Source organism: Anarrhichthys ocellatus, unplaced genomic scaffold (assembly GCF_004355925.1).
Source record: "Anarrhichthys ocellatus isolate YVR2014 unplaced genomic scaffold, GSC_Weel_1.0 scaffold2, whole genome shotgun sequence".
In the NCBI taxonomy this organism is placed as follows: domain Eukaryota; kingdom Metazoa; phylum Chordata; class Actinopteri; order Perciformes; family Anarhichadidae; genus Anarrhichthys; species Anarrhichthys ocellatus.
This window is the reverse complement of record NW_022280032.1, coordinates 5,637,306-5,649,325: the sequence shown is the minus strand read 5'-3', so window position 1 is coordinate 5,649,325 and position 12,020 is coordinate 5,637,306. Positions and strand designations below refer to the sequence as shown.

The 12,020-nt window shown below is 42.6% G+C and overlaps 3 protein-coding genes across 4 annotated transcripts in view; all 3 read right to left on the bottom strand.

The window, feature by feature from the left end:
• parvb (parvin, beta) overlaps nucleotides 1-1,421 on the bottom strand; it is a 15,886-nt gene extending 14,465 nt beyond the window's left edge. Inside the window, exon 1 of the mRNA XM_031858591.1 lies at nucleotides 1,095-1,421. Within this exon, the coding sequence (XP_031714451.1) occupies nucleotides 1,095-1,203 (109 nt within the window). The 5' untranslated portion in view covers nucleotides 1,204-1,421. The remainder of the gene's footprint in view (nucleotides 1-1,094) is intronic.
• A 445-nt stretch (nucleotides 1,422-1,866) lies between these two features.
• Nucleotides 1,867-8,840, bottom strand: hdac10 (histone deacetylase 10). 2 transcript variants are annotated; one of them, XM_031858568.1, is made up of 21 exons: nucleotides 8,626-8,840; nucleotides 8,434-8,530; nucleotides 7,339-7,473; nucleotides 7,127-7,223; nucleotides 6,912-7,009; nucleotides 6,559-6,663; nucleotides 6,400-6,468; nucleotides 6,183-6,309; nucleotides 5,785-5,850; nucleotides 5,626-5,685; nucleotides 5,389-5,478; nucleotides 5,199-5,305; nucleotides 5,056-5,123; nucleotides 4,159-4,390; nucleotides 3,926-4,016; nucleotides 3,742-3,827; nucleotides 3,568-3,624; nucleotides 3,359-3,440; nucleotides 3,047-3,235; nucleotides 2,788-2,947; nucleotides 1,867-2,675 (listed from the first exon to the last, which is right to left on the bottom strand). In XM_031858568.1, exons 2-21 carry the CDS (start codon nucleotides 8,496-8,498, stop codon nucleotides 2,644-2,646), a joined length of 2,016 nt encoding a protein of 671 aa, XP_031714428.1. In that variant the 5' UTR covers nucleotides 8,499-8,530; nucleotides 8,626-8,840; the 3' UTR covers nucleotides 1,867-2,643. The 2 variants fall into 2 exon arrangements, with proteins under 2 accessions (XP_031714428.1, XP_031714439.1); XM_031858579.1 differs by lacking the exon at nucleotides 8,626-8,840 and having other exon boundaries at nucleotides 7,722-8,522.
• On the bottom strand, nucleotides 8,739-11,153 carry aplnr2 (apelin receptor 2). Its single transcript, XM_031857229.1, has 2 exons — nucleotides 9,889-11,153; nucleotides 8,739-8,742 (listed from the first exon to the last, which is right to left on the bottom strand). Exons 1-2 carry the CDS (start codon nucleotides 11,151-11,153, stop codon nucleotides 8,739-8,741), a joined length of 1,269 nt encoding a protein of 422 aa, XP_031713089.1.
• Between the last annotated feature and the right edge of the window lie 867 nt (nucleotides 11,154-12,020).

The following is a 12,020-nucleotide window of genomic DNA, read 5'->3' as shown; positions in this document are numbered from 1 at the left end:
TATGTATGTATGTATGTTAGGGCTGAATCTCACTATTATTTTCATGATCAATTCATTTGTCCATCATTGAGTCTATAATAGTACAGAAACAGAAAGGGTATGTGCCCCAGAGACGAAGGTGACAAACTGCTTTTTTACTGCCCGACCACGGGTCTAAAATGCAAATATGTTTAATTTACGATATGAAAACATAAAGCGACAAATCCACATTCAAAGAAGCTGGAACCAGAGTTTTTTGTGGCTGTCCCGCCAGACTTCAGAGTCCAAACTACACATTTAATTTGAACAGTTTGATTTAAGAGAATTCAAACAAATCTAAACTTTCAAATGAGTGGAAACTCCTTGCTTTGTTTTGTTTTTAGATGAGATGTATGTCTAATGAGGCTCCTAAGGCCCCTAAACAATTAATACTGTATGTCTACCTCCTTTAATGGAGATTACAAACACATGGCTGTGAGCACACACACACAGTGAAGACAGACAGACACACACACACACACACACCTACACTCACAGACACACTGAGGCGTTAAACCTTGCAGCTGTCTGTTTTACCGCACAGTGTTTGGCCTTTGGGAGGGCAGAAAATAGTTTGGCCAACGCCTGGTAAAAGTAGGCCAATAAGTTAGAGTGTTTAGAAAGCACAGTGAGAGCAGAGTCTTCCTCCCACACCTTTATCTTCATAACCCTGCATTCCCCTCACAAGTGCCTATATGATCTATTTATATGCATTGCCTCATGTTAAATGACTGTGGAGTTGCTAAGAGGACTTTGTCTCGCCTCTCCTTTATTCACTTGAACTATTAAACAACAAATGTGTTCATGATTGAACCTCTAATTAAATTATAGGACGCTCATCGAGAGGATGTAAATGAAACATTGACCAAGATAAACACAGCAGGGAACCGCAGAATATAAATGTCTCCTTGTGTTGTAGATCGTGTGTGCTGTGGATTAAAGTGCCGGTGATGTCCCAGAGGAGAATATTCTAATAGCGCGTCATATGATTGCAGCACCATGGACAGAAACCCCAACAAGCGAAACACAAGCAGGCCTTTCATGATATTACAATATCATAAAAAAAAATGACTTACCTTCTTTGGACTTTTTCCTCCGCACCAGGGTTCCTCCTAATTTCCCGAGGAAAGATTCGTCCTTTTTCATTTTGGCGGACTGCGTCGTCGCACTAGTGTTCGCAGACATCTTTCAGTGTGATGCGTTTGTGTGCTCTCTCTCTATTATGTCTGTTAGTAATGGTCACTCCTCCCTGTGATGCGTTCAAGGGCACCGGTGCGCGAGCCAAAAGCCACCAAATTCACCGGCAGACAGCAGACTGAAGGAAGCGGCGTCTGTCCGTGCATCAACACAGACCAATGAATCACATGTGTTCACAGCTTCATCTGCTTCAATGTTTACCGACGGGTCATCCACAGCGCCTCTCAAGGGCAGGATGAGGAACAGAGTTTATAAAGTCTGGTCTTAAAAAAACATTATGATCTATTTAATGTAAAATATGACGCTAAATAAATAAATAGTGGAGGGAAACCAACTTCAAACTCAGAATTTCAACAAATGAAGACCATGAAATGCAGTTTAAAATCCTCTAAAAGCTTGTAAGAGCTTAGATTCGAACGAAGTATTGTGATCATTTAAGTAAATGTAGCATTACTACACTATGTAAATACTTAATTACAAGTAAAAGTCCTGCATTCAAACATTTACAAAAGAAAAAGTCAATAAGTATTAACTGAAAAATGTACTTAAAGTATCAAAAGGAAAGTATTCATTATGATGTCTGTGTTAAAATATTTTAATGAATCATTATTATTGATGCATTTATGTACAAGAAAGACTTTAAAGCTGTAGTTGGTCGAGAAGTTCACTTTTATTGCGTTCATTTTGTTTACAGTGAAACTACATTTATAAAGAGTTCCCCCTGAAATGTAGCGGAGTCGAAGGACAAAGTAGCATTAAAAGGAAATACTGAAGTTACGTACAAACTTCAGTATTATACTCAAGTGCAGAACTTGATTAAATGTAATTACTAGATTCTCTTCTGTTCACAGAGAATGAACATTCACCCAAAATCATTTTCATTTTGCAAACATACTCGCACCTTGTTGGATGCAAACCACAGATTAAGATGTTTGTAAGAAAAGTTATTTCAGATGTATTACTTGGTATGTATGTATAAACATTTGAGGCCAAGTTTGCTTCGCTGTCACAAATGTGCCCACAGTAAACATCATGGGGTAACAACAAACACATGGTAAAATATTAACTTTTGACAACATAGATTTGGGTTAAACTCACACAGAAATAAGAGTTTGATTTATCGATGGGGTGAAAAAAAAAAAATCATAATTCATAGCACAGGCCTGTATTTGTCCAGTTTAGACATTACAGATTACAAATCATTTTTGTTAAATCATAACAGATTAAGACATTTAATTTGATAATCCATGCATCAAAAGCTCTGTAAAGCCCATCAATCGTGGGGTTCACAAGATTTGTATTAATTCCAAACATGTCTTTTAAGAAATACACTTTATTTATCAAAAAATACAAAATTCTATCAAGACATTTGATTGATGTGCTTCAACTGATTTCTGAATAAAAAAAAAAAAAGGAACAGGATCGGCTTCACTTCTCTTCACCTCCTGCAGTTTCTGGTGCTGTTTTTAGGAGACAGAAGTTCCACTTAAGTAAGTACAGGTTGTTTCAAACTCTCTGGATGTCACACATTATGTGCAATGTTGCTACGTGATGCTGCTGTGGTGAATTCACCTGTAGTCTGCAGTAGCTTCCAGTCCGCCTGCAGTCTGTGTCTCAGTCTCTCCAGCGCTTCCACGTCCTCCGGCAGAGGAGCAGGAAGCTTCCCCAGAGAGGGGGCGGCGACCCCGAGGAGAGAGGATGCCGTGGGGCCGACACATGCCTTCTCACCTTCCTGAAATAAAATAAATTACCGACCACTAAAGTAGAACACCTGCCATTTAAAAACGCCCCAAAAATGAGGGCAGAGATGAACACGTATACCTCTTCTTACCTGCATGAGCACCAGTGTGTGTCCTTGTGCGAGGCCCTGCAGCAGGCCCGTTAGCTGTTGCCACGCAGCGTCACACAGCCCGCTACCCGGAGTCCGAACCAACAGAACCAGACTGGGGTCATACTCGTATCCCAGAGGCAGGAGGAGGCCCAACACAGCTAGTGTGAACCCTGACACATCCCTGCAGCCCTGTGAGAAGACAAATACAAATACACTTGCAAAGAGGGGCATCATCACGACAGCATTATTATATGACATTTACTAAAATAGTCCACAGTACATTGTAAAAACTCTAATTTCTATACACAGTACCTCCTTCAGACACACAGGAATGTGAAATTTGCCTTTCTGTTCCTCTGACTCCTTGTTGCTGAACTGCACCAGGAGTGTTTTCCTGAAGATGGAAAGATTTCTGTCATCATGTTGTTCATACTGTTGCAGATAAATGTCTTTTTTTCCATCAGCTCAAGGGGAGAATTTGAACACAAAGTCTAATTTAGGGACACACAAATGACATTCACCCATCGTCTGTGCCTGGACTCGGGACCACCGCGTCTCCAACACACACGATCAGAACCCTGCATGAGGAGACAGTGGTATCAAATCAGCCTGATTTACTCATCAAACAAACAGTATTTAAAGAAATAGTTCTACATTCTGAGCTACAGTCTTTATGCTAAGCTAACTAGCTATACCGGTTGCGGTGAGCAGTTGCAGCATGCTGGACAACACACATCCTCGCCGTGGAGACGTCACGGACCAGCGCCAAGCCATTGCAGATCTGAGATGTGGTGATTAAATACGATCAGCTTGCAGCTAAGCAGATCATATCACAGCACTCGGAAAGAGGAGACTCAAACAATAATATCCAGATGGTACCTCATTCTTCTCCATTTTCTCTACAAGGGCAGTAAGACTGGAGAGGGATGTGAGAGCGTCGCTGTCATCTGAACCTTTGAGGAAATTCTCCCTTAGTGTGGGAAAAATAAAAAAAGTGTTTTACATAATAACAAAGATCGTGACTATAAATATTCTTTTAAATGCAACGCCTCCTGTGATATTCTTCCTGTGTCAATAATAAGACATAAAAGTTAAATTATGGAAAATATTACCTGACTTTGTTGAGTATGACCGGGTCCTCTGATGGGCTGAAGCGTTCACATCCGTCTGGGCAAGCCACACCGTCAGGGAGGACTACAGCAGTGCGAACTGGAGGAGTGACACGTTTCAGAGGCTCTGGCCACGCCTCTTTCTCTGTGCTTTTCTCCTCTTCTTCCTTCTGCTTTTCTTCTTCTTCTGCTAATTGAATGCACTTTGTGCTGATTTCAGAGGTGGGCAGCTCAGCTGCGGAAAAGAGAAATTAAATATTTTATGAAGCAGTGAAGTGAAAAGTCATCTCTGATCGAGGCTACATTAGCCGCTATTAGCGTAACACACCTGAATCTCAGAGCAAACCGTCAGTGGCCGAGTTGCATTGTGGGCAATGTAGGCGCCAGGTTTTGACAAGGAAGGAGAATGTGTGTAAATTAAAAAAGATGGTCGTACTGTCCACAAAATAAATGATTAAGTACTTTGCAATCAGCAGCATTGTGTTCACACTGAAGTAAACGTAATCAACACGTCTTCTCCGCATCACATGACTATCGATCACGATGTTACCGGTCCGAGCTATCGTTAAAAGAAAATTGTGTATCACAAATGTAAATCAACATTCCCTCTTTCACTCGGTTGAGTACGTCCAATAAGCTCACGTCTCAGTCTCACAAATTCTTGCTTATCTAGTGTACATCCGGGCATTTCTCACATACACAAAATCCACCAATTTTATGTCATATTTAGCATAAATAGTATGTTGATATGCAATTTCAAACAGATCTCATATATCTGGTTCTGCTGGATCAAACTGTCCATGAGTCACACCATTTAAAAGAGTGCTATCCTAAAATCAGTGAGACACATTTTTAAGGAACAGATGAAAAGGCTCAGAAAGAATAACGTGGATGTTATACCTGCATGTTTGAGGCAGGACCAGTACTGCCTGTGAGCTGATCGGACACAGTGAAGGGACTCAAGTGTACTGAAAATAGGAAAAATTTATTCACTACAGTTGTAAAAACACAGGCGTACATGATTTAATTGACGTGAGACCAACCTTGTACACGGACCATCGAGGTCCGCAGGTCGCGGCGCCGGGTCTCCAAGCAAAGTTTGAACTGTCTGACACACAGACTGATGGAGGGAAGTCAAGTTGTATCCTCCCTGGAAAACACGATAAAATCTTTTACAACCAGACGTTCCTCCGGCCGAATGGTAGCGCGTTTGTAACGTGACTGTGGCCTGACCTCCAGCACAGCACACACTTTCCCTCCTGCCAGGTTCATCAGGAGGTGAGTGAGGTGGGCAAAGATGTCGGGGCTGGCACACATTTCACCCTGAAAATAAAGACCCACTGACGTCACTTCACCATATAAATGTCCCAATGGGGGCAAACAGACTGGACACAGAGTTCTACAGGTCTCACAAGTCGTGTCACCAAAAAAAAAATAAATGTATATTTCACGGTGATGTATATTCAGTACCTCTGGGTCACCGATGGCTGAGTCAAAGCCTGCACACACCAGGACCAGGTCTGGGCTAAACTGTGACAAAGAAACACATGATCAGTCATAAGTTGACATAAATAATATCCAACACATCTGTATCCGTTAGCGAGATGTGAATTTTCCTCAATGAGTTACCTCGTATGCGATTGGCAGAAGGGCGTGACAGAAGACTGAAAGATAGTCACTGTTCTTCATTCCCACCTGAATTATCACAACGGGACCTCATTAATATAAATAAAACATTCATGCACACAACCATCAAAGCAAATGTTTTACATCATGAACGCAAATACTACAAGAACATTTTCTGGTTTCAGCTTCAAAAATCGGTAATGCTGCTCATTTGTATAAACTGCATATTTCATTTTAATTTGATACATTAAACTATTCTTTAAATAACCAATTAAGGATATGAATAGTTAACATAAGCTGCAGCCATTTTTGCCATTTTCAGGATAATTTACATTATTGTCAAAGCAGAAATTTCATTCAAAAATTCTTAACAATAACTTAGTATATCTACGGTTCCTTACTTTGTTCCATGGTACATTGATATTGAATCCCGCCCCTTTCTCTTTGCCAACACAGTCGTAGTCTGAGTCTCTAAGTTGAGGCCAGAATCGCTGATGCTCGTAGCGGTGCCATGAGAAATAGAGCACGCTGGGAAATAACATACAGTATTCAGAATGTATTATGCTCGAAGACAACTGCAACGTAAACAACTTAACTAGTCAGTTAGCAAGGACTCACTTTGGATCATCTTCAAAACAGGACTGCACCCCTTGACCATGATGTACATCCCAGTCAACTATTAACACCCTGAAAATATGTGAAGAAATAACTGAATACATCGTGGCAGAACTAATACAGTACGTCTATCGAGAACAAAGAAAAACAATCTCAAGTCACCTTTTCATCCCATATTTTTGTTTGGCATATTGAGCCGCTATGGCCACATTGTTGAACACACAGAACCCATTGGCAGCACTGCGCATACTGTGGTGTCCTGGTGGTCTGTCGACAATGACAAGAGGAGCGATATACATGTCAGGATTTTATGCAAATCATTTAGTCAATACCGGGAACAAAAGACAACTTACAAACAAATGCTTAGTATTCAGTTTGGAATGATGTAAGAAGAAGAAAAAGAGGCCAGCACTTAAGTAGCACCAAAGTTAGAACAACAACAAAAAAGAGAGACGCTCACTGTAGCATCAGGGTACATATCAGGACTGCTGTGTCTGAGGGGTTAACGGCCTCACCTGACCAGAGCCATGCCGTTCCTCACCTTCCCCGTCACAACACTGTCCACTAGTTGCAGTGCGGCGCCTGCAGCCAGCTTGGCACAGTGATAGATGTTCTAGGACAGTAAATGAGAAAGATGAAGGGTTAGGAGTGAAGCTGACCTACAGAAATTAATAAATGGCAACAGCTGCAACTCCGCTATCAAGAATATCAAGCACTGGACGGGACTAACTGGGTGGAAGTAGACGTCCCCATACTGCAGGGTGAACTCCTTCAGGTCCTCCAGAGTCATATAGGGGGTCTTCTTCACTGCCTCCAAGTACTCCTCACTGTTAAGATCAGCAAAGTGCATGTAGATGAGTGGCTTTAGGTGTTTATTTTAGCCTCAAGAAGAGGAGAGAACAGTGAACTGAACCAGGGCTCTTTGTCGACATCAGGACCGACCTGTGAACCAGCAGGATGTCTGCGTCGGTCGCCTCGCGCACAGGTACGGCGACGCATCGATCAGCAAGACCAGCCTTAACCAAAGCTTCATGACTCACTGTCAGGCGCTCAGGTACCTCAATCTTACATACAGGGCTGGAAAAAAATATTAAAATGATGGTCCATACAATAATATTAAGTTAAGGACATTACGTTAATAATTAAGTTAGTTGTACATTATGAGCTAGTCATTGGTAGTTTAGCAATTTCATTTTTTGAGCACAAACATTAGAAACAGATGTAAACCTGCCAAGAATCAGTGGACCATCCCTTAAATCAAGAATACACATTGTTGATAAATATGAAATGGTGCTGATAATACATACAGCACATGACATTCACACCTCTTGTGGTCTACAGTGATGATCTTGGTGGAGAAGTTTAGTGTTTTTGGGGTTGTGCTTGTTTGGTGTATGAGTGTACACACTAACCATATGGTACAAAATACAAACAGAAGAGTTGTTTCTAAATATGTGAGATTATGTTAAACCGTATAAACGTGTACTGCAATACACCAACTCTACAAACAGCGTCAGACAGCTGTTAGAGCTAGCCCATTAGCCATGAAACAGTAAATGAAGTGCTGAAAAGAGTGCAAAGTAACAACTACACTGCATGAAACCGATAGTATCGACAAAACAAAGACGTAACGAGTACATGTGATAACTTTACGCTTTTCATTTGTGAGGAAATAAACTCAGTGATTAGAGGATAACGTTGTATGACCACAGCTGTTAGCTTTGAAGCTAACGCTGCTGGTGCTCCTCGTTAACTGTCCCCCGGGCCAGCAGCAACACGACTAACCGCAACTTCAGTTCCTACCATTATTTAAAAGACACGAATCAGATAAGGATAACGTTAACCGAGGCAACGAGTCTAACTACAGTTCAGCGTTACTTGTTACTCTTTGTACACCCATGCTACCAACGCGATGAGCATAGATGAATGAAAACAGGTGAAACGTGCGCAAAGGTTAGCGTTAAGACGCAGTCGTGGCAATTCAAATATACCATAAAACACAGTACATTAAGTGTGATTCATTCAACAGTTACTTACTCAACCCAGAGCAATTTATATTTGGTCATCTCCTCATCATATACCAATGCTGTTCCCATCTTCATCAACCGCGACGTTATTTCTCAAACCTGTCAAACTGCACAGGACAAAGTTTCATCAATGCAACAGTTTCGTCTGCAATCATTGCACGAAGTCAGTACGACGGAGAACATGTTATGCAGCTAAACAAACCTTTGAAATTCACCCAACAACACCACAGACTGCGGTCGAAAAGTCCAAAGATTGGCCCAATTACGTTGTAAACCAAATGCTTTAAACCCTGAACCCTCAGAGACGTACTGCCGTCACCTGTTAAATGGTTGAGTGTGAGAGACTGCACGGGACTGAAATGGTGTAAATACGAAACGAACAGCACTGTGTGTGTAATTTTTGGACTTTTCGACAGCAGCCATATAAGTCTTCTTTGAGTTTTGTGGAGGTTGTTAAACAGTTTAATAGTTCATTAGCGCCATCCTCTGGGTGGGGTCTGGTACTTCTCTTCTTTACTTCTTTACTTTTAAATTGCTAAATGCTTGATGTATACATGTGTTTTGAGTTTACTGGTTAGACGACGCTTTTGTTTGGATAGATATGGTAGTATCTACCAAACAATAGTTTTTATATCAAAACACTCACACACACAAATCTACTTTGTACATAAGGTAAGAACCTTTATAATAGTATCTATTTACTTTGCTATATACACATCATTTGAACACCTTCACTTCAAATATTTTATGCTTTTGTCTTGATGCTTTTACGTTTTGTCCGGTGTTTTCTCAGTTTTATTCTCCTGAAGTAACGTTGTTTTATTTTAACTGTATTTTTGCAGATTTTACCAGGTTCTTTTTTATGTTTACATATTCATGGGTGTACTATATTTTCTCACAATCAAAAGACAAATGGGAGTTACATGATCCTTTTTTAATAGAACAAACAGTGCAGTAAACAACTCAAAGTATATTACCAGTACAAAATATGAAAAACAGATCAGATGACATGAGAACATTTTGGTCTGGCAACACGATCAACTATCTTTTAGGAAGTGGTGGATTGTTCCTGTGGGAAATCTGTGGATTGGAATTTTGTCTCTGAAATCGTGGATGTTCATTTGATAAGGATGTTTATTTAGAAAATATTGACCTCTGACACAGTTTCTTTCAGAGTCTGAGTTCAGGCCACTTAGGCATTCGTCTAATGTTGATCACTAGCTTTATTGGCGGCAAACAAAATGACCTGATGTCCTGGTTCCACGATGAGAAATTAGATATCATTCTTCTATTTCAAGCAGTTATCTCAGCAATCGTGGCACCCACCTCCCCCACCATCTCCTCTCCTCCCTCTGTCTTATCTGCTGTTTCCTCCTGTGTTCTTGAGGTAACCTCCCTTCCCTCCCTTCCCTCTCCTCCTCCTCCTCCTCCTCCTCCTCCTCCTCCTCCTCCTCCTCTCCTGCACGTCCTGCACAGCAGGAGAAGAGCTCTTCTGCATCTCTTCCTGAAGGACGGGTCACATGCAGCGTACAGGAGAGGGTTAAGGCAGGAGTTGAGATAAGCTAAACAGGTGACGTATGGCTGAGCAGCCAGTAAAATCTGATCCAAAGAGCAGGAGTGTGGGACAAAACCAAACTCCAGCAGGATGGAAACAGTCTTATTAACATGCAGAGGCAGCCAGCACAGAAAGAAAGCCATCACTAAAGTGACGATGACCCTGAGGAGTCTTCGCTGGCGCCTGCGGTCAGGACAAGGGCCCCGCCCAAAATGTCTGCTCAGGAGCTGGGCCAATGAGCAGTAGCAGACCAGCAAGATGACAAGAGGAAGCAGGAAGCCGATTAGAGTTGATTTAATACTCAAAGCGGCCGCCCACCACATCTCCGCCTGCTCTCGATCTGTCTCCTCCAGCTCTGCTCCAATCAGCATGGAGTAATCCATTTGGCAGGAGAGGAAGATTGTTCCAGAGTCAGTAGTAGGATGAACCGGCTCCAGCTGCCAATCATAATCAGATTCAGGGTCTACCTCCACCTCCCTGACAGAGCGCAGTAGCAAACCAGGAAGTGCCAGCACCCCCGCCAGCACCCACACCCCTCCAAGTATCCACAAAGCCCTGCTGGGGCACCTCTGCGGGGCATGGTGGCTGGAGTGCCGGCGTCCGGTCAGAACCCAGTACCGTTCCACACTGAGCATGCTCAGGCTGAACACGCTGGCATACATGTTGAGCGCAGTGAGGAAGCTGCTGATTTGGCAGAGCGGTTGCCCGAAAGGCCAGTGGTAGCCCATCGCTGTGTAGACCGCCCACAGAGGGAGAGTCACAAGGAAGCAGAGGTCAGCCAACGCTAAGCTGGCTATGAGAGAGTCCGTTAGAAAGCGGGAGGGACGAGGGATGGAGGGAGGATACGAGGACAAGGCCAAGGTGTGAGAGGAGGAAGAGCCGCCGTTTTCTGTCTTCCTCTGAGGAGAGGACCTGGGGTGAAATCTACCAGCGCTGTTCATGTTCTGCAGGCTGCTTCTGAAAATGCCAGCGCAACAGAGTTTTGCAGTTCCCCTCCCATCAGCCCGGTCCAGGTAGGCCCACAGCACCAGGCCGTTGCCGAGGCATCCAACCAGGAAGGCCAGGAGGTAGACGGACGGGATGATGGAGAAGGAGGGAGACCAGTCGCCGTAGTCACAGTGGAAGAGTAGAGTGGGAGAAGGAGAGGGGGAGTTGAGGAAGTCTGCGTCTGGCATTTGTGTGTCCATCCTCCATTAAATCATTTGCCACTTTTTAAAATCACTGGACGTCCCACTACTTTCCTGGCGGGCTGAAGTTTGGTCAGTATAATGTCTCGAAGCAAAAAGTCTCCTCCAGTGGTACTATTGTTTCTGGGCCCACATTCATGTAGTGGATTGTCCCCCTGTTCAGTCAAAACACAATTCAATTCTTAAGACTTTTGCAACAGGTTCAAATGCTGTAAATACTGTATGTGCACAGCATGTGACAACAAGGCAAAAGTAAGCAACGCACATATTACTGTGTGAGTTTAGTCCAGGAATTTTAGACTAATCTGCCCAAGAATGCTGTAAACAGACTTTTGCAAACAACACTGAAATGTAATTAATGTGTTGTGCACAGGCGTCTCTTGAAAAAGATTGCCGGTTTTGCCGACCGCTTTAGACCTTTATGACGAAGAGTTTGATTGCTACAAGAGAGACCAGATTCTCCCATTGCACGAATAGGCTTCAGTAGCTCCCAATCAGTTTAAAGAGGCAATGAGCCTTTCCCATGCATTGACAATTTATCATTTAAGAAATATGTTGTATGCTAATAATGCAGCATGTGAATCTTTTGTCTGTTATTGCTTATTTTTTAGAGTTTCCTATGCAAAACATTTTTTTTCAATTCATACAGTAAATTTGGATTAGAGGCTTAACTGCATGTTTTGCATGTAAACATGGCATCGTAGCGTTATGATGAGGCTCACAACTGACACTTACCTCAGGCTTGGACGATGAAATCTCTACTGAGATGATGGCGTGATGATGATCATTGTGGAGCAAAATTCAGCAGCTGCCCTCTCATCCTGCCTTCCCTCATTCCACTTTCTCTCTGTGACT

What these genes read in the sequence shown, in the direction of transcription:
- hdac10 (XM_031858568.1), bottom strand. Translation starts at nt 8,498, where the DNA reads ATGAAGATGGGAACAGCATTGGTATATGATGAGGAGATGACCAAATAT. An exon ending in AACGGCATGGCTCTGGTCAG is followed by an intron (nt 6,664 to 6,911) that starts GTGAGGCCGTTA and finishes CATTGTCGACAG; the next exon opens with ACCACCAGGACACCACAGTA. An exon ending in GTCATACTCAACAAAGTCAG is followed by an intron (nt 4,017 to 4,158) that starts GTAATATTTTCC and finishes TCCCACACTAAG; the next exon opens with GGAGAATTTCCTCAAAGGTT.
- aplnr2 (XM_031857229.1), bottom strand. Translation starts at nt 11,153, where the DNA reads ATGCCAGACGCAGACTTCCTCAACTCCCCCTCTCCTTCTCCCACTCTA.